The 27,644-nt window shown below is 51.7% G+C and overlaps 14 protein-coding genes across 14 annotated transcripts; 8 read left to right on the forward strand and 6 right to left on the reverse strand.

Moving 5' to 3' along the window:
• Nucleotides 1–524: 524 nt before the first annotated feature.
• Nucleotides 525–2,081, reverse strand: M436DRAFT_39848 (serine-tRNA ligase; the record flags this gene model as incomplete). Its single annotated transcript, XM_013574626.1, has 3 exons — nt 525–1,082; nt 1,142–1,887; nt 1,949–2,081. 3 exons carry the CDS (start codon nt 2,079–2,081, stop codon nt 525–527), a joined length of 1,437 nt encoding a protein of 478 aa, XP_013430080.1.
• Nucleotides 2,082–2,750: 669 nt separating this feature from the next.
• On the reverse strand, nt 2,751–3,189 carry M436DRAFT_61491 (uncharacterized protein; the record flags this gene model as incomplete). Its single annotated transcript, XM_013574878.1, has 2 exons — nt 2,751–2,836; nt 2,886–3,189. 2 exons carry the CDS (start codon nt 3,187–3,189, stop codon nt 2,751–2,753), a joined length of 390 nt encoding a protein of 129 aa, XP_013430332.1.
• Nucleotides 3,190–4,003: 814 nt separating this feature from the next.
• M436DRAFT_70598 (GTP cyclohydrolase-like protein II) lies at nt 4,004–7,033 on the reverse strand (the record flags this gene model as incomplete). Its single annotated transcript, XM_013574966.1, has 10 exons — nt 4,004–4,024; nt 4,704–4,868; nt 5,024; nt 5,058–5,072; nt 5,138–5,193; nt 5,254–5,358; nt 5,411–5,556; nt 5,611–6,033; nt 6,188–6,325; nt 6,568–7,033. The coding sequence occupies 10 exons, from the start codon at nt 7,031–7,033 to the stop codon at nt 4,004–4,006; spliced, it is 1,536 nt and encodes a 511-aa protein (XP_013430420.1).
• An 844-nt stretch (nt 7,034–7,877) lies between these two features.
• On the forward strand, nt 7,878–8,229 carry M436DRAFT_17137 (Elf1-domain-containing protein; the record flags this gene model as incomplete). Its single annotated transcript, XM_013574487.1, has 3 exons — nt 7,878–7,922; nt 7,973–8,111; nt 8,180–8,229. Coding segments are annotated over 3 exons (234 nt in total), but the record flags the coding sequence as incomplete, so codon positions are not given.
• A 433-nt stretch (nt 8,230–8,662) lies between these two features.
• M436DRAFT_39347 (uracil phosphoribosyltransferase) lies at nt 8,663–9,559 on the reverse strand (the record flags this gene model as incomplete). Its single annotated transcript, XM_013574537.1, has 4 exons — nt 8,663–8,714; nt 8,768–8,939; nt 8,997–9,355; nt 9,414–9,559. The coding sequence occupies 4 exons, from the start codon at nt 9,557–9,559 to the stop codon at nt 8,663–8,665; spliced, it is 729 nt and encodes a 242-aa protein (XP_013429991.1).
• Nucleotides 9,560–10,187: 628 nt separating this feature from the next.
• M436DRAFT_40355 (uncharacterized protein) lies at nt 10,188–12,767 on the forward strand (the record flags this gene model as incomplete). Its single annotated transcript, XM_013574711.1, has 1 exon — nt 10,188–12,767. One exon carries the CDS (start codon nt 10,188–10,190, stop codon nt 12,765–12,767), a length of 2,580 nt encoding a protein of 859 aa, XP_013430165.1.
• A 654-nt stretch (nt 12,768–13,421) lies between these two features.
• On the forward strand, nt 13,422–14,155 carry M436DRAFT_79486 (uncharacterized protein; the record flags this gene model as incomplete). The annotated part of the gene is made up of 4 exons (XM_013575076.1): nt 13,422–13,476; nt 13,531–13,670; nt 13,732–13,860; nt 13,916–14,155. 4 exons carry the CDS (start codon nt 13,422–13,424, stop codon nt 14,153–14,155), a joined length of 564 nt encoding a protein of 187 aa, XP_013430530.1.
• Nucleotides 14,156–14,964: 809 nt separating this feature from the next.
• M436DRAFT_61497 (ribosomal protein S3Ae) lies at nt 14,965–15,990 on the forward strand (the record flags this gene model as incomplete). The annotated part of the gene is made up of 4 exons (XM_013574879.1): nt 14,965–15,029; nt 15,153–15,209; nt 15,289–15,892; nt 15,949–15,990. 4 exons carry the CDS (start codon nt 14,965–14,967, stop codon nt 15,988–15,990), a joined length of 768 nt encoding a protein of 255 aa, XP_013430333.1.
• A 256-nt stretch (nt 15,991–16,246) lies between these two features.
• M436DRAFT_70604 (alpha/beta-hydrolase) lies at nt 16,247–17,362 on the reverse strand (the record flags this gene model as incomplete). Its single annotated transcript, XM_013574967.1, has 5 exons — nt 16,247–16,278; nt 16,331–16,827; nt 16,889–17,013; nt 17,070–17,109; nt 17,160–17,362. The coding sequence occupies 5 exons, from the start codon at nt 17,360–17,362 to the stop codon at nt 16,247–16,249; spliced, it is 897 nt and encodes a 298-aa protein (XP_013430421.1).
• Nucleotides 17,363–17,980: 618 nt separating this feature from the next.
• M436DRAFT_14681 (uncharacterized protein) lies at nt 17,981–18,775 on the forward strand (the record flags this gene model as incomplete). Its single annotated transcript, XM_013574476.1, has 1 exon — nt 17,981–18,775. A coding segment is annotated over one exon (795 nt), but the record flags the coding sequence as incomplete, so codon positions are not given.
• A 564-nt stretch (nt 18,776–19,339) lies between these two features.
• Nucleotides 19,340–21,284, reverse strand: M436DRAFT_40023 (Sec1-like protein; the record flags this gene model as incomplete). Its single annotated transcript, XM_013574658.1, has 4 exons — nt 19,340–20,305; nt 20,367–20,866; nt 20,922–21,117; nt 21,171–21,284. The coding sequence occupies 4 exons, from the start codon at nt 21,282–21,284 to the stop codon at nt 19,340–19,342; spliced, it is 1,776 nt and encodes a 591-aa protein (XP_013430112.1).
• Nucleotides 21,285–21,820: 536 nt separating this feature from the next.
• Nucleotides 21,821–22,705, forward strand: M436DRAFT_39662 (phytanoyl-CoA dioxygenase; the record flags this gene model as incomplete). The annotated part of the gene is made up of 1 exon (XM_013574586.1): nt 21,821–22,705. The coding sequence occupies one exon, from the start codon at nt 21,821–21,823 to the stop codon at nt 22,703–22,705; it is 885 nt and encodes a 294-aa protein (XP_013430040.1).
• Nucleotides 22,706–23,108: 403 nt separating this feature from the next.
• On the forward strand, nt 23,109–26,493 carry M436DRAFT_39862 (glycoside hydrolase family 65 protein; the record flags this gene model as incomplete). Its single annotated transcript, XM_013574629.1, has 4 exons — nt 23,109–23,287; nt 23,347–24,815; nt 24,867–25,156; nt 25,207–26,493. 4 exons carry the CDS (start codon nt 23,109–23,111, stop codon nt 26,491–26,493), a joined length of 3,225 nt encoding a protein of 1,074 aa, XP_013430083.1.
• A 387-nt stretch (nt 26,494–26,880) lies between these two features.
• On the forward strand, nt 26,881–27,572 carry M436DRAFT_61503 (inorganic phosphate transport PHO88; the record flags this gene model as incomplete). Its single annotated transcript, XM_013574880.1, has 3 exons — nt 26,881–26,921; nt 26,978–27,117; nt 27,178–27,572. 3 exons carry the CDS (start codon nt 26,881–26,883, stop codon nt 27,570–27,572), a joined length of 576 nt encoding a protein of 191 aa, XP_013430334.1.
• Nucleotides 27,573–27,644: the final 72 nt, after the last annotated feature.

Below are 27,644 nucleotides of genomic sequence, written 5' to 3' on the forward strand. Positions count from 1 at the left end.
CCTCGTTCATTTCTGATGACGCTGTACACCCAAGATTATCAAATTGCATTGGAACTTGACAAGTTCAAGCGTTTTGATGGTTGTGGAAGGTGCACTCGAACATGGGTCTAAATTGAGATTAGTCGCAGATCTTTTCGGGATAGCGTCGGGAGAAGCCTTAACTGAAAGGCTCTAAAACATCTGCCGGGACGAGAAGCAAGGACGAATTCATACAGTCACGCCAGAGCTCTCGTGAGAAGCTGCCTTTCAGATTGAAAGTTCGGCAAACATTCAGGGAGATGTTTATGGGACTCAAGACTCCGGGAAGAGCAAATCAGTTCTGCTTAGTTCTTCTTTCTGTTCTGAGGTCCTAAGTCTGTCTACGATGATGGCGCGAGGGGCCGGCGCTTTTCCCTGGACGGGTTGGCAACTATAATCCGCAACCATGCCATGTAAGACAGTCGTTTCTTTCGTGGGAGAGGACATGAATCGCTCGTGTGTTCTGTTCAAAACCAGGCTGTAGTGGGCTTCGTAGGGTATCTTCTTTATTTCTTGGTGCGATCGGCGAGTTCTCCGGTAGCAGGGAGCTTAGGAGCAGCACCTCCCTTGGTCTTTGCCTCGCCCTTGGCCTTCAAGCTGGTAGAGTCCTTGGGGAGCTCCTTGGTGAAAGGTAGGAATTCGGGCTGGCCAGGAATATACTTTTGCAAGACCTTGGGGACATTAATACCGTCCTCAGTCTGGTAGTTCTCAAGGACGCAGCACAGGGCTCTTTCGGTGGCGCAGAGAGTAGAGTTGAGGGCGTGGACATAGGCCTTCTGGTAGCTCGAGTCGGTCTGCTTCTTCTGGCCGTAACGGATTTCAAGCTCGCGGGTCTGGTAGTCGAGGCAGTTGGAGCATGAGACGAGCTCCTTGTACTCGCCCTGGAAGGGGAACCAGGCCTCGAGATCATACTTCTTGGAGGCGGCGTTGTTGAGGGCGCCGGAAACGATGGCAACGACGCGGTAGGGGAGGCCGAGCGACTTGTAAAACTCTTCAGAGGTGTCGATCATGCGGTCGAAGTGCTCCCATGATTCTTCAGGCTTGCAGAAGATGAACTGCTCGATCTAGAGGTAGAGTAAGTATGAGGAAGAAGAAGAAGCAGGATTGCGACTTGATTGATTACCTTCTCGAACTGGTGGACACGGAAGATGCCCCAGGCATCCTTGCCGTGCGAGCCGGCCTCCTTTCTGAAGCAAGTGCTGTAACCAGCGTACTTGATGGGCAGGTCCTTGTCCTGCAGCCACTCAGCCTCGTGGAGAGCGGACAGAGGCTGCTCAGAGGTTGCAATCAGGTACTTGTCGGTCTCCTTGGAACCGTCCTCGGTGACCTTGTACAACTCCTCGTCAAACTGCTCGAGCTGGGCAGTCTTTGCCATGGCATCGCGGTTCATGAAGAAGGGGGGCATGTTGGGCTTGTAGCCCTTGTTGAAGAGGAACTCGAGGCCGTAGTTGATGAGAGCGAGGTTGAGGAAGAGACCGTAGCCAGTCAAGCAGTAGCCTCTGTGGCCGGCGACCTTGACACCGCGCTCGGGGTCATAGCCGTCCAGACGGGTGAGAACTTCGTGGTGGGAAAGGCAGTCCTTCTTTGCGACCTCAACACCCTCAGGGGTCCAGTCGCGGATCAGCTGGTTGTTGTCCTCGTTGTCGCTGACAGGAACGGAATCGTGAACGTAGTTGCCAATTGACTTTGCCTTCTTCAGCAAAGCGACGTGCATTTCCTTGGTGCTTTCCTCCTGCTGCTTGTGACGGGCCTGTAGCTCGTCCTTCTTCTTGAGCAGATCATCGGCATTGCCCTTGGCCTTCTTGATCTGGCCAATCTCTTTCTGAAGTGTGTTGATCTCGGTCTTGATCTGGTTGGCGGCGTACTGGGCTGCGCAGAGACACGGCGTCAGCAAGATTCGCTGGGCAGTCGGCGACACGAAATGACTTACACTTTCTGTGGTCCTCGAACATGGTAATGACCTCGTCGACGGCCTCTTCGGGAGCATGGCGTCTACGCTGACTCTCCTTGATCTTCTTGACGTCGCCGCCGCGCTCGGCGATAAAGTCGTTAATGTCCAACATGGTTGTGTCTTGCGAGTGTGTGATCAACCTTTCTTTGCTTTGCGATGCTGGAGGGGTTCACGAACTTCACTTTGACTCATGCGCCGCCGTAGCCCGAGTCAGTCTTTTTGCTGTTGCCAACGCACGCTGCAAGCCTTGGAACCCGACCGTCTTCTCAGGACCCGACTTCTACATTCTTGACACGAACCAGCGACAGGAGACCACTACTTGTATTTTCTCAGCGTATAACAGTCGTTCTTACTCATACACGTTTACAAGCATCGGCACTAGATATTACAGACTGGCCCTCTTCATCCCTCCGTCTGCTCTCACTCTCGAGCCAAGCGATACCGCTCACTCGCTCTCTTCCATATCCTTGACGGTATACTGGTCGCTCAAGCTCATTGTCCATTCACTCAGGACCATCAGCCACGGCCTTCTCTATATGCTCGGGGCCAGAATGTCCATACAAGCTGACACTTGACTTGTGTCCTCATGGTACACGGGTCTTGGCCGCTTCGGTCTGGCTTTGGCCTGGCCTTGGCCGGAGAGACATTGCCTCAGAATTACTTCGTAGGTATGCCCACCAAGAGGGTGGTCTGCGAAGCGCTGATATGTCGCTCCGGTCCGACTCATGGCCATGTTGGTTACTTCAATGACCTCTTAGAGGCGTCGCAACAAACATTCATCTCAACCATCTTGACGGCCATCATGTCCAGATTTAGGATCTTGAGGCTCACACAAGCGATCAAAATCCGGGAAGCTGACATAACCTTCTGTTTCACGTTAATAGTGTACAACACCACAGTTATTTAAGTGGCTCACCATGACGATTTTCGGATAACCGACGGCTCAGCACATCCCACTGCACTTCTTGCACGTCCACAGGACATTGCCTTGGAGATGCTGGCGGGCTACTCCTCGGTGACGTCTTGAGAGAAGCAGAAGCAACCTTGAACAACAGAGATGTCGCTCCTCCTGGTGGTGACACACTGCACTCTTGACGAGCAGTATGCGAGTTTTGCCGGTTCAGAGAGGGCGGGCTGGTGGTTGATCTTGTGAACGGTCCACGCATGAATATGCTAGATGCTGACGATGACGACGATGAGCGTTGAGATTCCCTGGGCATTATGGAGGTTGTGAAAGATGTCGACGATAGGTTTGGTTGAGTTTGAGTACGAGTACAAATGGTGAACTGTTCCTGGAGGGCTTGTTGTTTGTTCAAGAGGACCCGGAGTTATATCAAGTAAAAAGCCTTCGTCCGCGGTCGCGTGAGGAAAGATACAAGAATTTCAAGGTTTGGTCTGGCAAGTGAGGGGTGGTGGCGCTGCTTTGTATACCTACGCCTCCGGTAGAGAATCATGGTGACGCCTCGCGTACCTGCGGGGCCTAGCTCTACACAGGGGCCTCTTCAGCACTGATTGTGCGAACCTTTTCCAAGTCGATAGTCGCCTGCTAGTCAGCCTACGTGGATGATGACTTTGACTTTAATCCACGAAGCTCATTCGCGGAATATGCCCTCTTGCCCATCGGCCAGACCGTTAAGTACCCGCGCGGCCACTGTACATTGATATGGGACCTGATCCTACTACGTTTACGTGACATGCACCGACAGGCCACCATCAGAAATGGGTCTAAGCAGCCCACAGCATAGTAACGGTGCCCAATCTTGACCCAGGAACCTGGCAGACTTGCAGGGACGGGCGATGTTCCGCCCAGCGGTGTGGCTTTGACCGTTGTCTCTGCGTATGGGGCATTTCGGATCCGCTTACTAGCAAGTGTTCGCGCGACTCTATGACTCCTGGGTGAACATGGTTGAGCTCGTTGCTGTTGTTGTTGTGTGCTTTGTTTTATCGACCCCACAGGCTCACCAACGTGTTCAGGTTTGGATGGCTCGCAATAAGGCAGATGACACCTCGGTGTAGCCGCCTGATGACACTCACCTAAATCATGCAGAACAGTATCTTGTTGCACAGTCGCATGGGTAAATACCCCGGTGGTCCCACGAGTCGAAGCAGCGTAGATACCGAGACTCGGGCACTGTCGGAGACTTGGAGGAAGCGCGCCAGCGCCAGCGCATGCCCTGCTGTGTCGTTGGGTAGACTTCGATCGTAATTATCTTGCTTTTCCTGCACAGGTTCGCCAGCCTGCTGGCGGGCCGTTCCTACGGCAAATCGCCTGCCCAAGTCGGTAATTCACGCAGCGATCTCGAGTTGAAGAAGATCGCCTTTCCCAATGTGAGGATGCACAATACTCTTGAAGCCAGCAAGATCGCCCGCGAAGAGGAACGACAACACTTTGATGCATACAATCGTCGTGCTTCAAGAACTCATGTCCATGTGAACTAATGTGCAAGGAAAGAACGAAAGCAGCAAAGCTTTATGGAAATTGAGCGGATCAGGTTGTATTTTCTAAGCAGGCCTATATTCCTTTTCCAGCAGGAAGTCGACAGCTGGGAGCTTCTCATGCAAGTGTAATCTGTCAGCCAAAGATAATATACTCCGTCATGCATGCATGTTTCTATGTCGATTCTAGACCGGGGCTCACGACAAGCTCAGCAGTAAGGGACCCAAGTAACCATGATTGATCAGTGCTAGAGAGATGGTCAGCCGAGACGATGTAACCAAAATTGTAAACACTCACATCGACGTCCTCCCAAGCGCGACCCTGAACGTTCGACAGCTCGTCCATCGTCATCACGTTGCCATTGGTGAAATACCCTGCGGCTATCTTGGCATCAATTTCTACTCTGCTGTCGGCAGGAATCATCTCATCAGGCAGTTCGACTCGCTCGTGAATTGGGATGCCCTGTTCGACGATGGCGTCGTGCTACACAAATCGTCAGTACTGAATATGACTGGTCGAGAGTATCCTCTGTGAACAAGTGGATGACTCAGAGGAGCAGAAGGCTTACTTTCATGCTGCACAGTCAGTTAGCCACATATTCAATACAATCAGTAGACACTGCGAAACGTCAGGGGTTGGTCATGGACTTACTTTGACATGCTCAACCTGAAGCAAAACATCGTCAGCAACTTGCTTGTTCTGGATTGGGCAAGAAAGGGATGGACACATACATTCGATCAATTTTGGTGATACCAAGCCAATGTAGGATATCCGGCATCAAAGCTTGCTGATAAGTTGAGAATGTGGTTAGCATCTTTCCTACACAGAATGTTCCCCAGTCACTTACGAAACGCATGTCCTTGACTCCAGCGATGTTTTCTGTGCGCTTGAAGTATTCGCTTGCACGGTCGGCGCCACGCTTTCTTGCATTGTAAACAAGGTATTTTGTGACCTATATCTGTCAGCAGTATTCTCTCATAAAACATCGCCCATGAGCAACTCACCTCTCCGAGAGCTCTGCCTTCTTTACGGAAGTATATCACAACTCCTGAACCGCCTTTCTGGGCCTCTTTGACTGCCTCCTCGATTCCAAACGTCAGGTAAGGCCTGCATGTGCAGATATCCGAGCCGAACACATCCGAGCCATTACCTACTCAACCGTCAGAAAAGGCTTGCTAGAAGACATATTCAGGCCGAAACTTACACTCGTCGTGAATACGTAGAGCAAGTTTAACGTTTGGATCAGACATCTTTGCAGGGTCTCCGAAACAATAAACAGTCAAGCCTCCGATTGGTGGCAAGAAAGTCTTGATGTCTCCTCGCGTGATAAGCTCTGGGTAAGAACCCCCAGTTTGCTCGAACAGAGAACGTCTGAGAGTACCTTCATCAATACCAAATCTTTCTGCAACCCCAGGCAAGTACCAGACCGGCTCCACAGCGAATTTCGTCACTGCGAGTTCACCAGATGCGTTGAGGCATATCTTACCATCTGGTACCAATCTACCTGCCTTGACACTGTCTTCAAGTTCGGGAACCTTCATATGTGCTTTGGTGATGGCAATAGTGGGTCGGATATCTACGTCTTCTTTCTGGATGATATCCTTGAACAACCAAGGAGAAAGGTGGCCTGCCGACAAATCGTACCATTAGCATGTCTTGCACGTAGAATTGGTGTGTTATCACTGAGTAAAAGAAACAGACACGAAGAGCAATCCATCAGATTGCAAAGTGTCGTCCACATTTAAACAAACGCAATCAGTATCAAATCTGGAAACTCGTACCTAGTGGATCCATTGCAACAATCTTCTTGGGATCGGACCACTGAGGGAAAGGTCCAATGTTGGCTGCTGGCTCAGTGTTGGTGAAATCCGGGCGATGGTCGGTATTGAGGTTCTTGCTAGCTACAGCGAGAGCATTGTCTGCACATGAAAGAACGATTAGCATCAACTCTACGACGTGCGATGAATATCTGCAGATCCTAATTCCCATCCTAACATCAACCGTCGAGGAAGCTGACTCTCTACTCATACATAGATTGGACAAGCATAACTCCTCGAACACGCAATCTCACACAGAGAGTGCGATCGCTGACGTTCGAAGAGTGATAGACTAGGAGCAGCATAGGATTGAAATAAGAAGGAAATCGGTGTTGTATACGTACATATAGCGTAGGAACCGCCATGAGCACCAATAGCATTTCGTCTTCGAATTGAGGTTGGATTTCTAGAAACGACCACAGGACCTCGAATGGATGGATCTTTGTGGCCCCAACTCATAGGCAGAGGATCAACGCCAGCCTGACCTGGGTAGGAGGTAAGAATGATCTTAGAGGTCACACTCGATCTACGTCCAGACTCTGGCACACCAGACAGATCAGGACTTGAGGGTGTGCTCCCAGTAAGAGTGGGAACAACAGGATCTGCGTGGTGCTGCTTGTTTCGTTCGACGGCGGTGGGGTCAACAGTCATGTCTTTCACCTGCTTGACTCCGGCAAGAATATTGACCCGGCCGTTGATAGCATCGACAGCAGCAGCAAGATGAGTATTCTCTTGCTGAATGGTCTTGAGACTGGCTAGGATCTCATGCAAGAGGGTAGCATCTCCGTTTGTACCGTTCGTATTTTCCATGGTGTGAGAGAGGTTATTGGTCGGTGATGGGTGCCGATGGTAGGAGTCGGAAGGATGGAGATTAAGAAGTGAAAGTGAAGACCTCTTGGTACAAAGGGGTCATGGACATCAACAGCTGTCTCGGAGCATTGTTGGCAGTGGTCATTCCCCGCTATCGAGGAGCATGTGATTACGATAAGGTAAGGTTACCTATCTAGGCACGGATATCGGGTACCTGCCTTCCTTCGTCCATAGGCAATTACGCCCTCGGGCAAGAGCCACTAGATACGGCCATTGAGGATAGTTAATGTTACAAATTGAACAGACCGAACAGATAACACACGTGTTCATGCTATGGAAGGAAGCTGGACCAACGGCCGGAGGGGCCTTGAGCACCCGACCGCTCAGCTCCGATGGCAGGTCTTATCAACCCCGCGGCTGTGGAAATCATCCAACATAGGTAGGTACCTCGTCGATGCCTGACGATGGTTTCTGTATGAAGAGTCGATGATCGAGTTAGCGAGAATGCTCTGCAGAACGAAGTCTTGAGATCTGTGTGTAACCCCGCTGCCTCGTGCGAGTGAACATTCCTCAAGAGTCTGTGTTGTTTCCAGATGCTGTGACGCTCGAGCGGGGTGGCTGGTACTGCCCCGCACAGATCAATCTGAAGACGAGGTCGGAGCTAGCGTGTGTAAACGCCGATTGCGACAGTCGAAGCGCTACGCGTAGGCGACGTCAGCCTCTCATTCATTTGAGCCTTGCGAAACTTCGTCTGGACTTGCGACTTGTTCACGCACATCATACACAGCTACCATGGTAATCATTTGTTCTGCATATCAGTCGAACCGCGTACACTCACACACGACAGGGTAAACGCAAGTCGGCCAGCAAGCCAGAAGGCAAGAAGAAGGTGCGGAAACCACGTTCAGTCGGGCGCGCACACGACTAACGCCGCATCAGCGCGAGACCCTATCAACCACCTTCCAATGCCTGTTCTGCAACCACGAGAACTCCGTCTCGGTCAAGATTGACAAGAAAGCAAGCACCGGCGAACTTACGTGCAAGGTCTGTGGACAAACGTTCCAGACCGTGACCAACTGTACGTTCGCAAAAAAAGATAGAGAAGATTTGCTACATCTAGGGACTTGAATAACACCTATCCTACAGATCTCAGCGCACCCATCGATGTCTACTCAGATTGGGTGGATGCTTGCGATTCCGTAGCCAAGCAAGCTGCTCAGAGCACATCACAACCGAGAAGAGATGCATACAACGGCACCGCGTCGCAATCACGTTCGCAGGCTGCTTCAGGCGCTGCCGCCAACACTGCAGCCGACGACGGCTTCATCGACGACGACGAGCTTGATGCAGAGGCAGACTATGCCGACGAGTAAGAAGTCGAGTGAAACAAAAGGCTCGGGTTTTGAGCAGCGCGCGGGCACACCAGACGAGTAAATTCGAGCTCGGGGGCCTCCGGATCCGACGATTTGGAGAGGAGTTTACGGCATGATACACCAAGGCGCTTGGCGCAACACACGGATTGACACAGATTATGGCATTGGGGTTCATCATATGGATTTGAGCCAGAGGCAATAAGCGCCGACGCTTTGTGGCCTGTTCTACAAAGGGCGCACCGGGTCACGAAGCACTCTAAAGAGTGTAGAATCGATCTCCGAAGTCTCCAAGACCGGGAACGATGTAGCTAGTCACAGCGATTAGCAAGCTTCGCAGAAAGAGGAACAGACATTGACCTACTTCTTCTCATCCAAGCCTTCATCAATGAAAGCGGTAACAATTCTCACTTTGGGGAACTTCTCTGCGAAGTTGTCGGCACCCTCGGGGCTGGCGATGAGGTTGAGGAAAAGGATACGATCCTCTGGTACGCCCTTTTGTCTCAAGACCTCGACAGCCATCAAAGCAGAACCGCCTGTATGCAAGTCAGTGAGAGGACAAACGAGGACATGGAATGGCAGGATGTGCGTACCGGTAGCGAGCATAGGGTCCAGCAAGAGAACCCATCTATCTTTGATATCCTCAGGCAGCTTCTCGTAAAAGAGACGAGGCTGGCTCGTCTCCTCGTCTCTCTGGATCAGAATCTTGCCGATGCGAACGCTCCTGCAGCAGTCACGGAGGCCCTGTTCCATGGACTCGCCGGCGCGCATGATGCTGACACCGCAGATCTTTCCCTCGAACTTGACACCATTGTAATGACGACCGACGGGGGTGGTGATCTCTTGCTGGATGACAGGCAGGTGGTTCAAGCCTTCTTCGACAAGCAGACGGATAATACGGTTCGAGTAGAAGATGAAGTCGGCGCGGTTGGTGCGGTGGTCGCGGATCATACTGCTCGAAGAGTTGGCGGGGAGTGACTCGGATTGTTTTCACCAAGGGACACACCTACGTCAGCAGAGCGATGAGCTGAGGCGTCTGCGGTAGGACGTGAACATTGGCGTGGCCGACTTTCTTGGAGACGGTGGCCGTGGGCTTTTCACCCTCGGCGCGGTAGGTCGGACCCAGGCATTGGGAGGGAGCAGAGTTATCAGACATGATGAAGCAAAGGAGCAGTAAAGGATGATGAGCAAAGAGGAGAAAGGCAGAAGAGCGCTGGTGTGGATGGAGAAGGACAGAAGAGCAGCTGACAAGTGAATAGGAATAACTTTCCTTATCAGCTACGGGTGTCGTGTGCCCCGCAGTGAGCCCTGAATAGCTTGTCAAGATATAATTCGGCTACTCGTACTCGGTGACGGCCAAACTCGAATCGTTTTCGACACGGCTGTGGCTGAAGCCTACCGTCGTCCAAACTACCGTCGTCCAAACAATGCGACAGGGTCCAAGTTGCTAAGCACTTGGTGGCGAGCTTCAACATTGTTCGTTTCCGTTTGCGCCATCTTCTACCAACATCCACTGCTGGATCGCATGCTCATCTCGTCCACATAGCTCATGTCGCACTACCTACTGCCTCCGATTACGCTATGAAGCATTATATCTGAGCACCTTACAAGCGCCTTCACTGCCGCCGACTGACTTCACTTCCGACTCGTCGACCATACCTTGGTTTCAGAAACGCCGTCTCCCTTCAATGTCAACTCGACCGCCGTCTTGAACTCTTCTCCATCTAATGAAACACTTTTCAATTCTCCCAGCCAATTCTGTCTCTTGCTAGACGTTGCTCGTCATGACAACCATTCCGGGCACCTACGCCAACGGCCCTCGTCGCAAGCCGCCTGTCGTTACCTATGGGAAGCCTGTGCGCAACTCGACCTTTTCGACCACTGGTACAAAGTCCTTCTACGATGACTCTAGGATTCCTGCCTCACAATCCAAGCTAAAGCGCCCCACTGCTAGCGCAATCAGAAAGACAAAGGAAGCAGACGATGAATTCGACGTACCCATGTCCGACGATGAGTCCACGCCCGTACCCTCCAAACCGAAGAAACTTCACAAACCCTTGGTCAAGACCAGTCCAGTTGCTCCTAGCGCTGGCAGCATCGGCAATGGCCATTCAGATTCGGACTCACCACGCAAGCGCAAAAGGACCGTTTCACAACCTGTCCAGCCTCCGGATGTCCGTCCCGCCGCAAAGGCCAACAAGGTACAGCAGGACAAGACAGAGGCTGAGCAGACTGCTTTTGATGCTCCACAGCCACGACGCTCTAGAAGGCAAGTCGCTGGTGTAAATTCTATCACCTCAGCTCCGTCATCCCACAGATCCGATCGCAATGTAGCACAGACAACACAGTCCGTAGGCTCGAGTAGGAAGTCTGCCTGCCCATTGTCTCCTGCTGTTGCTTCTCCAACCAGTCCCGCGGACTCGATATCAAGCATTTCTACGACCCCGAAGCAAAAGAAGCTATGGCATGAGCTGCTTCTCTCCGATCCTCCTGATGAAGACGTCCAAAACTCGTCTCTCAACTCGGTACAATTTTCAACAAACCGTGCTTTAGGTCGACCAATCGACTTGACTCCGCAGCCCTGTGATATTCAAGATTCGGGCGCAAATAAAGCTCGCCTTGTTGATCGTCTGAAGGGAAAGGCTGTTTCTGCTCAAAGTAGTGACGAGAGCTCCGAGGACGAAGCAAGCGAGCCACTGGAGGAGCCGACATCTCAGCATACAGAAGTCCTGAGGACCGTCACACAGTCTGAACCTCAGGACTCTACGCAACACTCCCAGTCACACAGTCGACTACAAGCACAGCTGTCATCGACTAGCCAAGGCGCTAAAAGGGTGACCTACGCTAGGTCACGCACGTACTTACAGGATAGTCTGGAAGATATGATCTTTGGAGACCTGCCTATCGATGCGATTGAACGACCTATTGCAAGTGCTCGACGAACAAAGGTCTCTTCGGCAGCCACATCAAAGTCGAAGCTCATTTCCAGCCACGAGTCAGATGAAGAGACTTCGCAAGGCATTCGAAGCATACACGACCTGAGAGCAGCCGGTCACAAGAGCAGATTCTTGGATGATATCACACGACTCCTTGACGATATTAAGAATCCGAAACCATCAACTCGGTCACAAAGGCGTATGGCACTCATAGAGCTCTCTGGGACGCTGACTGACAATGATTTTGCCTCGCGTTTCATCGAGAATGGATTTGATGCCAGCATTGTTGCTCAATTTCAGTTTGCTGGCATGGACACTTTGGCTGATATGTTAGTGTGTGTCGTGCTTACACGAATAGCACAAGCTTCCGCTTCCCTCCTCCAAGGAGGTGTTATGGAGTTCTTCACTCCTTTTCTAGACGAGACCAGGGACATCACCCAGATCGCGAGGGAAAGGAAGAGTAACATGTCCAAGGTCGCACAGTCTGATTACCTTGAGTTCATGGAAAAAGTCAGGTCTGCTGACGTTTGGGAAGACTGTTCACCAGAGTGCCTGTCTCCTTGCTCCATTGCTGTCATGAGCATCGACTGCATAGTTGTCACTCACAGGCGCAACAAGAACAGTGGCACCATTCTCTCTCCTCATACCGCGGCCAAGCTTGTCAGCTTAGCCACCGGTCATGCAACAGGCTTTGAACACGTTTCCCAAGCTGTCACAAACCGGGCACTATCTGCTCTTGAGGCTGCCACAACTCTTGACGTGGAGAGCGCATCGTCAGACGTCTGGTCGGTTGCCGTACTCGCACAAGTTGCTAGCGCCTTGCCCCAGCTCCTTTGTATGACAAGCCGTTCACAGGAACTCGCGCTACGGTTTTGCTGCTCTGTAACCAACGACAACAAAGACAACAGCAGTGTGTTCTGCGACCCTCTCACTATTCAACTCATTGTCTCGTTGATTATCGACGGCTTCAATTCGCGTAAGACCGCAAGCGAGGTGGAGCTTGGCTCTGACCATGACATTCTAGTACTTGCTCTCGGCTTAATGATCAACCTGACCGGAGTGAGTGAGGTTGCACGCGAACGCGCCGCTTCTGTCAAAGACGAAGGGCTTGCTGCACTAGTAGACATTTTCATCAAAGGTCAGAAACAAGCAGCTGAGAGTCAATCGGAAGAAGAGATGCAAGCCCACATCCCGCATGCTTGGCTGACAGTCCTTCTCGGCTATATCTGCTTGGATCTGAAGGCCAGGGCGCGGGTAAGTGACTGGTTGCCAGGCGAGAATGGCACTGTCCTCGTGGATGCTGTGGAAGGGATTGCTTCGATGAGCCAACAAGTGGATAGTCAGGTCGCAGAGGAGAAGGGAGAGATCTCGTCAGGATTCACGCAGAAGCTCCAGGCACTTGTCGCGTGTCTGCGCGACGGTGTGTAATCAACGGAAGGAGAGACATGGCGAGGCCACAATGATACCCATTAGGATGTACCTTGTTAGATAATCAAAACGTCGAATACGCACGTTGAACAAGATGTCCAGCCAGGCTCGGAACGCCTAACAAGCAGTGATGGAATCTTCCAAAGATCATGCCTAAGTACATGCATGGGAGGGAGAGCACAAATGCAGCGATTTCAACAAACGAGACTCGTAGAGTATATAAACAAATGTTGAGCGAGTATATAGTTTCGGTCAAGTAATGGAGTCTTGTTCTGACCACTTAAACAAGCGGTTAGACTTAGTCTGGTGTCACGGATTCCCCAATAGCGCCACCAATCGGCTGCATAGCCCCAGACTTCTTTTGTTCATCCAAATGAGCAGATCGTCGCCGACTAGTTCGAAACCTAACATATAACGAGAACGAGGTCCCTTCTACCACGACTGGCCTACAGCAGACGCTTGCCACTATCGCACCCTCCTGCGCCATCAGAGTGTTTCCTCCAGACACGCGACCACCATCAACAACACCCCGAACCTGCAGTCTATCGCAACAGTGACACGAATTAATCAGCTTGCCTCTCGCTGAACCAACCACCTTATACTTCATACACACGCCCACACTTGTCGTGTGCAAGCAGAAAGAGCTCGGATACAATGCCTCCACCACAGAAGCAGCGAAAGATGGCCATTGTCGGCAGCAGATCCGTGGGTAAGCTGTTGGCGGCAGTACCACGACTGAAGCTCGCAAGCTGACCCATCCCAGGCAAGAGTTCTCTGACTGTTCAGTTTGTCGACGGCCACTTTGTCGACTCATACTACCCCACCATCGAAAACACCTTCTCCAAAGTCATCAAGCACAAGAACCAAGACTTTGCTGTGGAGATTATCGACACTGCTGGACAGGTACGCCTCGACAAGCATGGAGAGACATCACAAGAGTCATGCTGACAGTCAAGCATCAAAGGATGAATACACCATTCTGAATAGCAAGCACTTCATTGGCATCCATGGATACATGATTGTCTACAGCGTTGGCAGCAAGCAGAGCTTCGAGATGGTGAGAATCATCCGCGACAAGATTCTGAATCATATGGTATGCCCCTCCTGAAACGTCGGTCTAATGAAGCCTCTTTAACATGATATTCTAGGGTGCCGAAACAATTCCGCTCATCATTGTCGGCAACAAGTCAGATCTTCGACCCGAACAACGTCAAGTCAAGGCTGAAGATGGTCGCAAGCTGGCCGAGGAGCTCAACTGTGGCTGGACAGAAGCAAGCGCCAGATTCAACGAGAATGTTGGCAAGGCATTTGAGGGTATGGTTGCCGAGATTGAGAAGGGCCAGGAAGCTGGTCAGCCCAAGGAGGGCAAGAACTGTATTGTCATGTAAGGGAGTCGCCGCTGTTAGAACACCATCAGGGACAATTCTGGAAGTCGGCAATACCATATTCGACGGGCCATGGCTAGTGCAAGTGCTTTCTCGCGTCTGACGAGGAAGGGGAAAGAGAGGATATCGGGCTTGGACTGAGGCTGGGCAACATACACATCATTGGGGTGCAGGCGTATCGCTCTTTGGCATTCGTTTTAAGTGGAGTTTATAATGGGCGTAGTTAGGGACAGGGGCATGGACACTAGGGGACTCGAAGGTATTATACAATGGCTCACGTCAAGACTACAGTCCAACTCGACGCTATCAATATGTGAAATGATTGAGTTGGTCTGAAATCCGAGGGCGTAATTCAGTCGCTTCTTGGTCAGCATTGAGCAAAGGGTGTCCCGGAGGTGCGGTGTCTCACACGACCAAGCAAGATGTCGACAAGCAAAGCACTTGACCGATCATTGATGCTAACCAGGGTCCAGCAGTGCTGCGGAGGCTAGGTAGGCAAGGCGACACAATATACATCGTTTCTACCACCTTTGTTGTTTTCCAAGACGCCGGAGACTAGACTGGTCGAGTAAATCATTACAGATGCAAATACAGAACGAAAACAAGTGAATATAGTAAATAATGGTGATGGACAGGAGTGATAGTCGGAGAAGGGCAGCGAAGGACCGAGCTCGTTCGGGCTTGGTAGTCACGTGAGCCTCCACGAAGCGACGACGCACAACCCCCAAATTTGGCTGCACTTTGAATATTCCTTTCCCTTGCGACCGCGACCTTTTCCACACCAGTCTTAATTGCCATACAGAGACGCAAACATGGCTGTCGGCAAGAACAAGAGATTGTCAAAGGGCAAGAAGGGCTTGAAGAAGCGCACCGACCCGTGAGTCAAGACGATTCGCTGCACCATCCGACATCGACGGCCCTTGGCCCCCATCAACACACACACCTACAACCGCGCGCATACCATACAACGAACCTTTGACTGACACGACTGCGCCTATAGCTTCGCCAAGAAGGACTGGTACAACCTCAAGGCCCCTTCCACCTTCGCCATCAGAGAGTACGTTTATTCGCCAATCCCGATCTGCGCCCGCCACTGGACGGAAAAGAAAAAAAAATCTTTACTAACGCCTCCAAAGTGTTGGCAAGACCCTCGTCAACCGTACCACCGGTCTCAAGAACGCCAACGACGCTCTCAAGGGCCGTATCTTCGAGGTTTCGCTCGCCGATCTCCAGAAGGATGAGGACCACTCCTTCCGCAAGGTCCGCCTGAGAGTCGACGAGGTTCAGGGCAAGAACTGCCTGACCAACTTCCACGGTCTCGACTTCACCTCGGACAAGCTGCGCTCGCTCGTCCGCAAGTGGCAGTCCCTGATCGAGGCCAACGTCGTCGTCAAGACCACCGACGACTACCTCCTCCGTCTGTTCTGCATCGCCTTCACCAAGAGACGCCCCAACCAGATCAAGAAGACCACATACGCCCGCAGCTCGCAAATCAGACAAATCCGCAAGAAGATGACCGACATCATGTCGCGCGAGGCCAGCAGCTGCACCCTCGCCCAGCTTACCCAGAAGCTCATCCCCGAGGTCATCGGCCGCGAGATCGAGAAGTCCACCCAGGGCATCTACCCTCTCCAGAACGTCCACGTCCGCAAGGTCAAGCTCCTCAAGTCGCCCAAGTTCGACCTCGGCGCTCTCCTCAACCTCCACGGCGAGTCCAACACCGACGAGTCCGGCCAGAAGGTGTGTTCAATCCCGACATTCAAAAACACCCTCTGCCACATACTGACCCGTCACAGGTTGAGCGTGAGTTCAAGGAGACCGTCCTCGAGAGCGTGTAAGCATTTGATGAATGGAACAAGATGGGTTGGGGTCCGCATGACACGTTGCTGCCCGGCGTTCGACGTGGAAAAGGAATGCTTTAGGCATCTTCGTGTTAGCTACTTTTCATGGCAAAAAAAAGAATCGTCAAAAGCCTTCCGAATTTTCCAATTTCAATTTTATGATACCACGCACATTCACACCTTCCGCAATCACGACCCTCTTGAGTGACCTTCGAACATGATTTATTTTTGGCTTCTACATGGCTAAATCCGCCTACTCTTTGTCCTGCAAAAACTCGACGACGGCTATTGACATGCATTAGTCCATGACGTACGAATGTACATTGTTTCGACTTACCGTTTCTGAACTCTTGAGGCTTCTCGCTGATGACCCAATGCCCACTATCGACATCTGCAACCTGGAATCTCGGGAAGAACCTTCCAATGATGGGCAGTGTCTCGTCTGCCACATAATGGCTCTTTGTGCCTCTGACGAACAAAGTCGGACCCTCCCACCGCGCTTGGTCTGGATCGGTGAAGGGAAAGTCGGCCATGTTGTCGAGAGCGTTCGCAAGGTACTTGACAGGGATGCGGAACCTTTGGATGCCGTCCTTGCCGCGGGCGAGGTTGGTGAGCAGGAATTGACGTACGCCGACATTGGACTCGAACTCGGCCAGGATAGCGTCGGCCTCGGACTGCTTTTGTACGTTTGCGTCGACAATCTTGCGCATGCCCTGGATGTACTTTCCAAAGTCGCTCTTCAGGGCTGCATCGACGGGTGCATTGTCGACGGGAATCAGACTGGAGATGGGCACTTTGCCGCGCAAAGCTACTGCCATGACTGTTTTGGCGCCCCTTGTCTGGCGTCAACGTGGTTGCGCAACATCAAGGAGTGGTGTAGTGGTGTACAACGTACATGGAATGGCCGATCAGAGCAGGACGCTCAATCTTGTGCTCTTGCAGGAAGCCCTCGACATCCTCGGCGAGGGCAGTGTAATCGTGTCTCGGATCGTGAGGCGATTCGCCATGGTTGCGCAAGTCCTGAACGATTGGTGTCAGAGGTGATGGTCGCAAGTGCTTCCGGGAGGGTGAGGTACGATAGCGTAGACGGGACGGTTCAGATCACGAGCAAAGACTCTGAATTGGAGTTAGCATCGCATGGGGCAAAGTGTAACAAGTGCGCTCACTTGCTCATGCTCCGGTTGTTCTTCTTGGAACCAAAGAGACCATGGATGAAGACAATGGGGTCCTTCTTGGTGGCAGGCTTCTCGGCTTCGTAGAAGTCGTAGGCAAGCTTCAACTTAGCATTGATCGGGCTTGATGAAAAAGCGCGTATACGGAGCGGTCGAGATGCTTGCCGCGACTGGGCGAATGTTCTTGTTGCCAGCATCTTGGGATGCTTGAAGATCACATGGTAGCTGATCCTGGACAAATGTTGAACGGAAATTGTTTCGGATGCTAGGGCCTATCCGGGGCCACGAGCGGAGGCAAGCGCGGGCCGGGCCGCCGCTAGAGCTGCTTCATCATCATGGTGCATGATCATGATCTGGATGTTTCTTTTCACATGCTGAAGCAACTTTTGTCGACATCCATTTCCATCAAACCCGTCCACAACATGAAACGTGCCTATCCAAACGATGAACATGCTTCCTCAAAGCGTCAAAGAGGCTACGCACATGACAATCAACCAGATCATCGTCCTCGCAACGCTTACTCTCAGCCGCGACAATCTAAAAGCTCATCACAACTGAATCATCAAACTGCTCCATTGCCCGATTCCACCATACATCTGGAAGCACTACTCAAGGCACTGGTTAATCGCCGGGATAGTACGAGGCAACTCCTTGGTCATGAGGCATACGAGAGCGCTGTCAAACTATCCAAATCTTTCTCTTCAATCAATACGGCTACCACATCGCTGGACTTGTTCCAGCCTTCTACCATCGAAGGCGCCGAAGTCGGCTCTCAAAACCCAACGACATCTTTCTCATCTGCGTGTCAAAACTTCTCACTGCCTACACTGCCTCAAGTCCCTGATGGGCCCTACTCACGGGCACCTTTCGTTCACAAGTCCAGCAGCCAGCATGACCGTACTTCTGCGGTCGGTGACATGACATACGAACGGCTCGAGTTCCTGGGAGATGCTTATCTGGAAGTCATCGCCACTCGCCTCATCTTCTCACGCTATCCCCATCTTGCCGCGGGCCGTCAAGCACAGATACGCGAGCGCTTGGTCAAGAATGACACACTAACACAATTCAGCATGGCCTACCACTTTCAGGACTGTCTGAAAGCTGGAGAAGGCGAGCGCGAACTCGCAAGGGCCTCTGGCAAAATTCTAGCCGACGTATTTGAAGCATACGTGGCTGCTGTCATTCTGTCCGACCCGGTGGATGGCTTCAAGCGTGCAGAAATTTGGCTCACGGAGCTCTGGGCACCGATTCTACTCCGAGAATTTGGTCCGATAAGTTCAGACGGCGGAGCGACATTCAACGAATACAACCAGAATGCAAAGCAAGAGCTCCAGCAAAGGATTGTCGGCAAGGATGTGAAGCTCGAATATATCGAGAACAGACCTATGGAACAGACCAAGCACATGCAGAGGTACTTCATCAGCTTGTTCCTAACGGGCTGGGGCCACGAGAAGCAACTTCTTGGCTCTGGTGAGGGTCAAAATAAGGTCGAGGCAGGAAATCGTGCCGCCATGGATGCTATGGTGAAGAGTAAGGATATCGTCGATGAGGCCGCCCGTAAACTTGGTGTCTTGCGCGAGCAGAGGAAGTTGGAAGCTGCTGCCAAAGAGACCAACGCGGATACGGTTCAGCAATAGGCTGAACAAGTTGTTGTGCAAGACAACTTCGCAAGATGACTTTACTATCAGAGAGCCAAGTTTGATCCGACCTTTCACCTAATGCATGTCCTGTCGTCGATACTCAAGTGTCAGTCGTTACAGCTCAATCCAAGTTTCAAGCTATTGGCACGCTAAGTAAGTAGTCATACATTTTTGTTACAAACACATTGCGCATTACGCTCATACGAGCAGCGCATAACAATTCACTAGAGATAGAGTTGCACCTCTCCGTGTGCAAAGATTTTTTAACGAGTCTAGCTATGAAAATGCACAGTGTTCTCGAGAACTAGATCGTATCCATCGAGATGCGATGTTGTTCAGGCTCTCTTCGGATACACCCCTGATTTCCAAATCACTGTGCCTTTTTGTAGCGAGCATTGCGCTCTGTAGCTTCGTGGGAGAGAGGAGTGTAGGAGACAACGAGTTACGAATCGCAGCACACGGGCAAACAGTATCCTCTGATTTGTAGGCATTAACACTAATTGTTGGTGCATCGTCTTGATCAATTGCGGCACATCAACCTCTGCCAACTTCTTTCCTCAGTCTGCCTGCTGCACTGGTCGGTGGTGCTTCTGGCCAACTGTCGACTGCTTCTTCAACTTCGTCCAAGAAGCTCGCACTGTTGTGAATCGAGGTTCCTCCCAGCACCACTCTTACACCCGGACTACTCGCGTTTACCTGCGCGACCATCTTTGCCTCCTCGTATGTTGCGCCACCGATCATAAATACAATGATATCCTGAGGCTTGTCCCGTGTGGTACCGCCACCTTCAACGAAAGGATACTGGTTGTCTCGGAGACGGCCCTTGATCAAGTCCTGTATTGTTGTCTCTAGTCGAGGCGAGTGCTGTGTATACACGTTCTCCACGCCACCAAGACCTCTGTTGAAGCGCTCCCTGGCTCCTTGAAATATAGAAGATGGTTGGAACAGATCCGGAATGGCGCCAGTCTGTGGTAGTGACTGCAAAGAATGCGCATAGGTAAGGAGTTTTGGTATCAGGTTGATACGATGGCGAGAGAGTCCGCCGGCTACTGCCAGGAGGTCCATAAGTGCTGGTGTCGAGTTCGAAGGATGTGAGGCGTATCGAAGAGCGTAGATGGCCACCAATCTGAGCTTGTTATCTGGAGGTGTTTTGGGATCTTGTATTAGGCGCTGTAGGGCTTTGAGATCGTTTGAGTGATTCTCGTTGCAAGCAAGACTTTGTTCCAGCTCGCTGATATCCAGTAAATTCTCCTCGCCAACTCTGCGACTGAGTTCTGTGACCAATGTGACGTGCTTGGTAACATTCCCTGATAGGCGGCGGAACTCTGGATAGTCTTCAACGAATCGCTTCATATCCTCGATAGACTCGAGCTTATGGCTTGACTGTTGTTTTGAAGCGAATTGCTCGACATAGTCTTTGGCATTCTGGCCAAGGTCGCCGAAATTGAGGTACATGTTCTTCTTGAAGAAGGGATCTTGGTCTTGGCTGATGAAGATTTCCTTAGACAAAATAAGTAAAAGTCAAACCAAAAGCGCTGTATTAATTGGACGTGTGACGCACCTTGAACTCTGGCCGGACGTCTGGTACATGACTGAGATTGACTCTGCCATTCTTTATGCCCAGGAGTTCATGTACCATGGCTTGATATGTCCATTGAGTGAGCAATGGCGTGACGGGGTCGTCCCTTCGGTCGACGATGAGTAGTATCGGAGCGGTATCGGTCTTTCTGAAGTCGAAGAGTTGTTCCTCCTGGGTCATCTGGTATCGAACCTCTGTGGCTAACTTTTTCGCAAGAAGACTGTTCTTCTGGAAGCGAATCATGGGACGCTTCTTGAGAGACAAAAGCAGAGCAATGACGCCTTCTGTGGCTCTCGAGAGCGATTCTTGATTCCACATATCGGGGTTGGAGCTCCAGAGGCGGTGTTCGAGGGCGAGCGAGGTAAGGTCTGGATTCACGACCAGATAATCGGCGAAACATTCATGGACGGCTTTGACGACCTCATGATCATCGGCTTCGGCAAGGCGCTCAAGGGAGGATTTCTTGACTATGTTGCTAAAGTCTGACCTTGTATCAGTCAGAAGATCGTTCCATGGCGGTCGCAGGGCAGGGCATACAGATGTGGTATTCGCCGTATTTGGGGTCGCGGAACTCATCTATCAGGAACTGGATACTGTCGGGAGAGGGGCGGACGAAACAGAGGCATCGGAGGTGGCGCATCTTCTCTCTGTTGTGGTTGTCCAAGCGATCGGTCAGGTAGACTTGGTGGTTCAGGAGAGCGGATTGGGTTGTCGCTGACGATACGACCGAGACCTGGGCCAAGTGTTAACCACATACAGCTACTTGAGCGAGGCTGAGCAACTCACAGTATCATTGTCCAAGAGCAGTATCTTCATTTTGGCAGCGTTGGAGGCAGTAGCGCCATCTCCAGTCGACACCATCTTGCTAACATAGCCCGAGACGGCCTGGAACGCGTCCATGGCTGCTGCGAAGTCGAGGACCCTCCTGGTGAAATACGAGTATTACAGATGTGTGCTGGTGGTATCGTGTCGCGGAACCCGAGTGTCGTCAGTTGTTCTGGGAAGGTCTGGTGTTTGTTGACCAAAGGAGTATCGGTATGACGGTCGGAGCGATGATAAATGCGGAGTGGTAGCATTGGCCTACGCGCATCGTCGGTGGTAGCACCCTGGGCTCTCGGGGAGACAATACCACCATCCATCTCTACTACCTATATTTGATATGCTTCTCATACAGAGACTGGTCAAGGACTGCGACTTCTTCATCTACCCGTGATACCATTCAAATATCCGCTTATCCGGAACATTCGACCAACATGGCGTCTATCCGGAATTCTCAACATCAGCTTCGGCAAAGGCCATCGGTCTGCTTGGGAGATCTTCATATCTAGATAGCCACAAATTCATGTGACCTTGTGTTCATCTTGGTTCGATACTCCGCACATCTCTCGGCATTATCATATTCGTTCTCGGGTTCGTTCTCTCCAATTCGTCCTGCAATGTCATCGAAACTGCGCGATTCGCTAGCTCGAGATGGCTTTGTTCGGATACCCTCAGCCATCGGGGCAGACCAGCTCGAAGCTTTGAGAGCTGCCTGTCAATGCGTTGCGCGGTTGGCACGCACGGGAGACTGGCCTCACGTCAGGACTCTACCAAAGCAGTTTCCTCCCTGGAACGCAGATATTTCAGAGGGCATATGGGGTGTGCAACATCTGATGCATCCCGATCTCCCTTACCACGACACCTTTGCTGCCTCATATTTCGCACCTTACATCATCACCGCCGTGACCGACATCTTGCAATGCAGTCCTGACGACCTCGTTCTCGAATTGTACAACCTTTTGATTCGTCCTGACGCCGACTTCGCTCTTCGATGGCATCGGGATGACATTGGCCCTGACGTTTCGGCTCAAGACGAGTTGGAACGTCTGCAAGAGCCAATGCTTCATGCTCAATGGAACCTAGCCCTATATCCCGATCAGTCTCTAGTCGTCGTGCCCGGCTCCCATATGCGCTCAAGGACAGAGGAAGAACGGTGTGCGGACCCCTTCGAAGACAACATGCCGGGACAGATGATTGTCACCATGGAGCCTGGCGACATCATCTTCTACAACAACAACATCCTGCATAGAGGTGTGTACAGTAGCCAAGCGGAGAGAATGACTCTCCATGGATCCATGGGCATCGTTGGCGCCGATCCTGCCAGAGCTAGAAACGTGCTACAACACGGAATCGGCGCGTGGGTCGGACGTTGTGACTTCAGCAAAATGCAAGACCACACCAACGATCAGGACTCTTCTGCTTTGGCAGACGACATGCGGAGCAGGCTGGTAGCAATGGGCTCGGGCCAGGTTCTGAGCTTTTCCCAGCCGTTCGACGAGTGAGGGGTTGACACGAGCTCAGCCGGTTTCTGAAGTTCTTGTCATGGCCTCTCTGGGACGTGGCTTGCGAACTACACATGCCAAGTCAGACAAGGTTTCATAGGATCGGACATCACTAGACAGTGACATGGATATCGTATGATGTAGCAACCAGCATCGGCAAGCCCGAAGCCATTGCAAGGGTAGATTGCGTGAATTGCAGTGAGCCCAGAGACAAGTCGGCATGAAAACGGAACCTTGGAAGCCTTTTCTCCACATCTCCAGCTTGGTGCCGCGGTCCCATGACGCGCATCATGATCTCCCCGCAATAATATTGGATGCACGATGGAGACATGCATCTTTTGTGATATAAGAACGCCATGTCTTGAAAATTCTCGAGAGCCGCTCCCATATCCTTCCTTCCAAAATGGCCAGTATGCGAGCTTTGCTGCCTGGTCTACTGGCAATTCTGCCTTACTGTTCGGCCCAGTATGCCGACTTCTCCATTCCATCGACTTTTACTAATTGGGACAATGCACTCTGGGAATTGAGCACAGATAGCCTAATCCAAGGTCAATATCAGTCGCGTGCTCCAATGGGCAATGGGTAAGTCAGACGACACTGTGTAGTCCAAGTCAGAATGTATTGGTCTGACCAGTATCTAGATACATCGGATGCGGACTCGCTGCTGCCGGTCCTTTCTTCGAGGCAGATGTCAACTTGACCGATCCTAATGGTGGTAACCTACCAATCAACGGCTGGCCCTTGGATAATCCGAGGCAGACCTTCTGTACCGTTTCAGGTTTCTTCAACTCTCAGAAAAACACCACTAGAACCAACTTCCCAGAACTGCTTTTGAAGGGTGGAGAGAGTGTGATTGCTGGTATCCCCAACTGGCCGAACCTCATTCTTGAAGTTGAGGGTGCCATTCTGAATGCGTCGGTGGACAGTTCCGCCATTTCAGACTTCAGCTCTACCAGATCCTTGAAGAATGGACTACAGACATGGAACTACACCTGGACTCCGAGCTCAAACTCCAGTTTGTCTGTGTCTTATGAGATGTTTATGGACCGCTCTCAGCCCAACGTCGCTGCCGTCCGGCTTTCGGTTGTGTCTTCTTCTTCAATCAATGCTACTGTCACCGATCTCATCGACGGAAGAGGTGCTGTTCGATCCGATCCTCATTCCTCAGGTACACTTGACAACTCTACCACGATCTACTCTGCAGTGTCCCCACACTGGCTTGGAAACATCACTGCCTGGATATTCTCGACTGTAGAGGGTCCAGGTCTTGATGTGGCGTCTCGCACAAACGCTTCTTCCAGCTTCTACCTCCCTTCGAACGATAGCACTATCGGACAGTCTTGGAACATAGAGCTGAATGCTGGTGCTGCTGTCACCATCACAAAATACATCGGTATCGCGTCTTCTGACGGCTTCAGCGACCCACAGGCTGTTGCACAAGACGCATCCTTGCAAGCCTCCCAAGCCGGCTTCGACAAGCTTTTCCAAGGCAGCGCACAAGCATGGGCCGACCTTCTTACAGATGATATGGTCGATGACTACACCCTCCCCGATGGCTCTCTTCCGGACGATCAAGATGTAGTCGATATGCAGATCATCTCGAAGGCAAACGCTCATTATCTGCTTCAAAATCTTCTCCCCGAGGACGGAGGCGATCTGAACCACTGGTCGATCAGCGTGGGAGGTCTTGGCTCTGATTCCTATGCTGGGTTGGTGTTTTGGGATGCCGATATCTTCATGTCACCCGGAGTTTCTGTTTCACACCCCAAATATGCGGCTCAGATCCCCAAATATCGTGTGATGCTATCACCGCAAGCAGCGATCAACGCCGAGGAGAATGATTTCTCTAGCGAGGCTATTATCTACCCTTGGACGAGTGGCCGTTTCGGTAACTGTACTGGTACTGGACCTTGTGTTGACTACCAATACCACTTGAACAGCGACATCTTCCTGAACAACCTGCTCTATTGGAGAGTCACTGGAGACGACAGCTGGTTCAAGGATCAGGCCATTCCCGTGAACGATGCGATTGTGCAGATGTTCTCCGAACTGGTCAAGTACAACCAGACTGTCGATGGATACTCGATTGCCAACCTAACTGATCCAGATGGTAAGTTTGAGTTGATAATATGTACTTATCATTGAGCTGACAACCACACAGAATATGCTAATCAGGTTCCCGATGGCGCTTACACGCTTGCCTCAGTCGCAAAGATCATCGAGTGGACCCAGGGATACTCTGAGGAATTCTCAGTGAACGTCGAGTCCAACTGGTCATTGATTGCAGAAAATGTTGCCTTGCCTTTTGCGCCGTCTGGAATCTTGACAGAGTTTCTCGGAGCAAATAACACGGCAGTAATCAAGCAAGATGATGTTGACTTGATCAACTACCCCTTGGATTACAGCTCGGAGAACTACACTAGAGAAGATAAGCTCACCTCGCTGGACTACGTGAGCACATGTATGCAATTACCTCTCGAAAACATACTAACGGAAACCAGTACGCGGTAAAGCAATCTCCCGACGGACCTGCAATGACTTACAGTCTTTACTCGATCTCCGCAAACGCACTCTCCCCATCTGGCTGTTCTTCATTCACATACGCATTAAACGGATTTAAAGCATACACCCGTGCGCCTTGGTATCAATTTTCCGAGCAGCAGGTCGACAACTTCACCCTCAACGGCGGCACAAACCCGGCGTTCCCTTTTATGACTGGAGCTGGCGGCTGGCATCAGGTCGGCCCAATGGGATGGCTCGGTGCCCGAGTGGTAGAGGATCAACTCATCCTCCAGCCAGCTTTGCCACCTCAGATCCCTTATGTCAGCCTCCGCACCGTCATCTTTGGCGGAGCAGGAATCAAGGCCACCATGAACTACACTCATACCAATCTGACTCGGATGGACGTTTCCACCTATCTGCCACCAAACAGCAGTGACATCTACGGAAACCAGTCTATGCCGATCACCATCGGCTTTTCCCTCGAAGAAGGCCGTAATATCAGCATAGCACTTGGACAGACGGTGACGATCGAGAATCGTGTATACTTTGACAATCTGACCACACCCGGAAACCTCGTCCAATGCTTGCCGGTCACTTCAGAAGGAGAATATCAACCAGGCCAGTTCCCTCTTGCAGCCGTTGATGGAGCAGCCAGTACTCGTTGGCAACCTAGAAACCGCCAGCCTGCGAGTTTGACTGTCGATATGCAGAACGTGGACTATCAGCCATTGACCGGTGTATCGTTTGATTGGGGAAGCCGTCCACCAACGGCAGCCCGCGTGCTCGTCTACAACTCCACAAGCGGATCAAACAGCAGTCTCACAGATATTCGGACGGCAGTATTCTCTGATATCACTATTTCAATGCCGTACAATGCTGCTACCAACGACATTGTCCAGGAGTACACCGGTAATATGTCGTACTTCAGATTCTCGACTCCAATCTGGTCAGGACAGTATGTTACACTCGAGATCAGTGGCTGTCAAGCAACAGGAGACCAGCTGGGCGCTACAGTAGCCGAATTCAATCTGCTGGGCGCCAATGGTACAAGTGTGGTTGGAAGCGGTGTTGGTACCAACGGAACGTCGTCGAACACGACTACAAGCATTGTGACTCCGAGCTCAACAAGAGGATCAGTAAGCTCACTGGCAACCGCATCGATCACGGCTACACGAACCCCAAGTTCTCCATCGCTTCTTGCATCGAACACAGGCTTCAAGTCCGTTGGTGGATCGGGACTCTTGTGGCTACTTAGCGGCGTTGTGATGGCGATGGCCATGCTGTAATCGTGCAAGAATGGTTTTATGTGGTAGAGGACATGTACACAATAACGAGATGGCTAGGTAGCAAATTCGATGTTGGCATGGTCGCTCGCTACCGTGAGATCAAATAGTATCGATTGCAATCATGTTCAAACGAAGCAAATGATACAAAAAGGCGCGATATACCGAAGCTTTGAAAGAGAGGCAGATAGTCCGAGATAGAAGTGCTTGGAAGAAGCTAGGATGTGGACGGGTCAGGCGAAATTGGGTAGGGTCCAGCCCCGCCAACAGTTCAATCGGCAGTCGCCGACGTGTTCATAAAGGAATCCGCGGTCGCTCTTTCTTCCCCAGCTCTCCATCACTCGATCCTTGTCCGACTGTCAAACCGCAATACAGCAACAACCCGTCAAAATGGCTCTCAACCCTCAAGTGACCAACTTGGTCATCATCCTGTACGCACGCGACACTGTCGGAGATGGGCTGGACGCAAAAATTGACTCGGGGGCAGGTTCATGATGCAGGTTTCCAAGAAGGTGGCCTTCGAAGACCCCAACGTCCTGATGGCAGTTCGCGCACTATACGTCGTGTCCAACCTGATCATCGCCGGCATCTACCTCTATGTGCAGGCGCAGATCAACAAGAAGAAGGGTCAGTAGCGACCGAGACGCGTGGCAGCAAGAAGAAGCCCAAGGCTAACTGGATTGGCAGATCTCACCGTTATCAAGTACGTCGAGCCCGCACCCATGGGATCGACCGAGGAGCCCAAGCCCGTCACCACTACTGTGCACGCATACGACGCTCAGCAGCTCCGTGGCCTGTTCAAGAGTCAGCTCATGGGTGTCGGCATGATGGCCGTCATGCATCTCTACTTCCAGTACACCAACCCCCTCCTCATCCAGTCCATCATCCCCCTCAAGGGCGCCTTTGAGGGCAACCTGGTCAAGGTCCACTTGTTCGGACAGCCTGCCGTCGGCGAGCTCAAGAGACCCTGGAAGGCCTCTGGCGGCCTGATGGGCATGCAGGGTGCCGGTGATATCAAGACCGACAAGAAGAGCATCGAGGCCGCCGAAAAAGCAGGCAGAGGTGGTGTCAAGGACGAGTAGAGGGGTCAGCTCGAGCATGCGCATGGCGCGTGATGTACGTCTAGGTAGAAGAAAAGCGGATGCGTGGAGTTG

This window comes from Aureobasidium namibiae (genome assembly GCF_000721765.1).
Source record: "Aureobasidium namibiae CBS 147.97 unplaced genomic scaffold scaffold_3, whole genome shotgun sequence".
Lineage (NCBI taxonomy): Eukaryota > Fungi > Ascomycota > Dothideomycetes > Dothideales > Saccotheciaceae > Aureobasidium > Aureobasidium namibiae.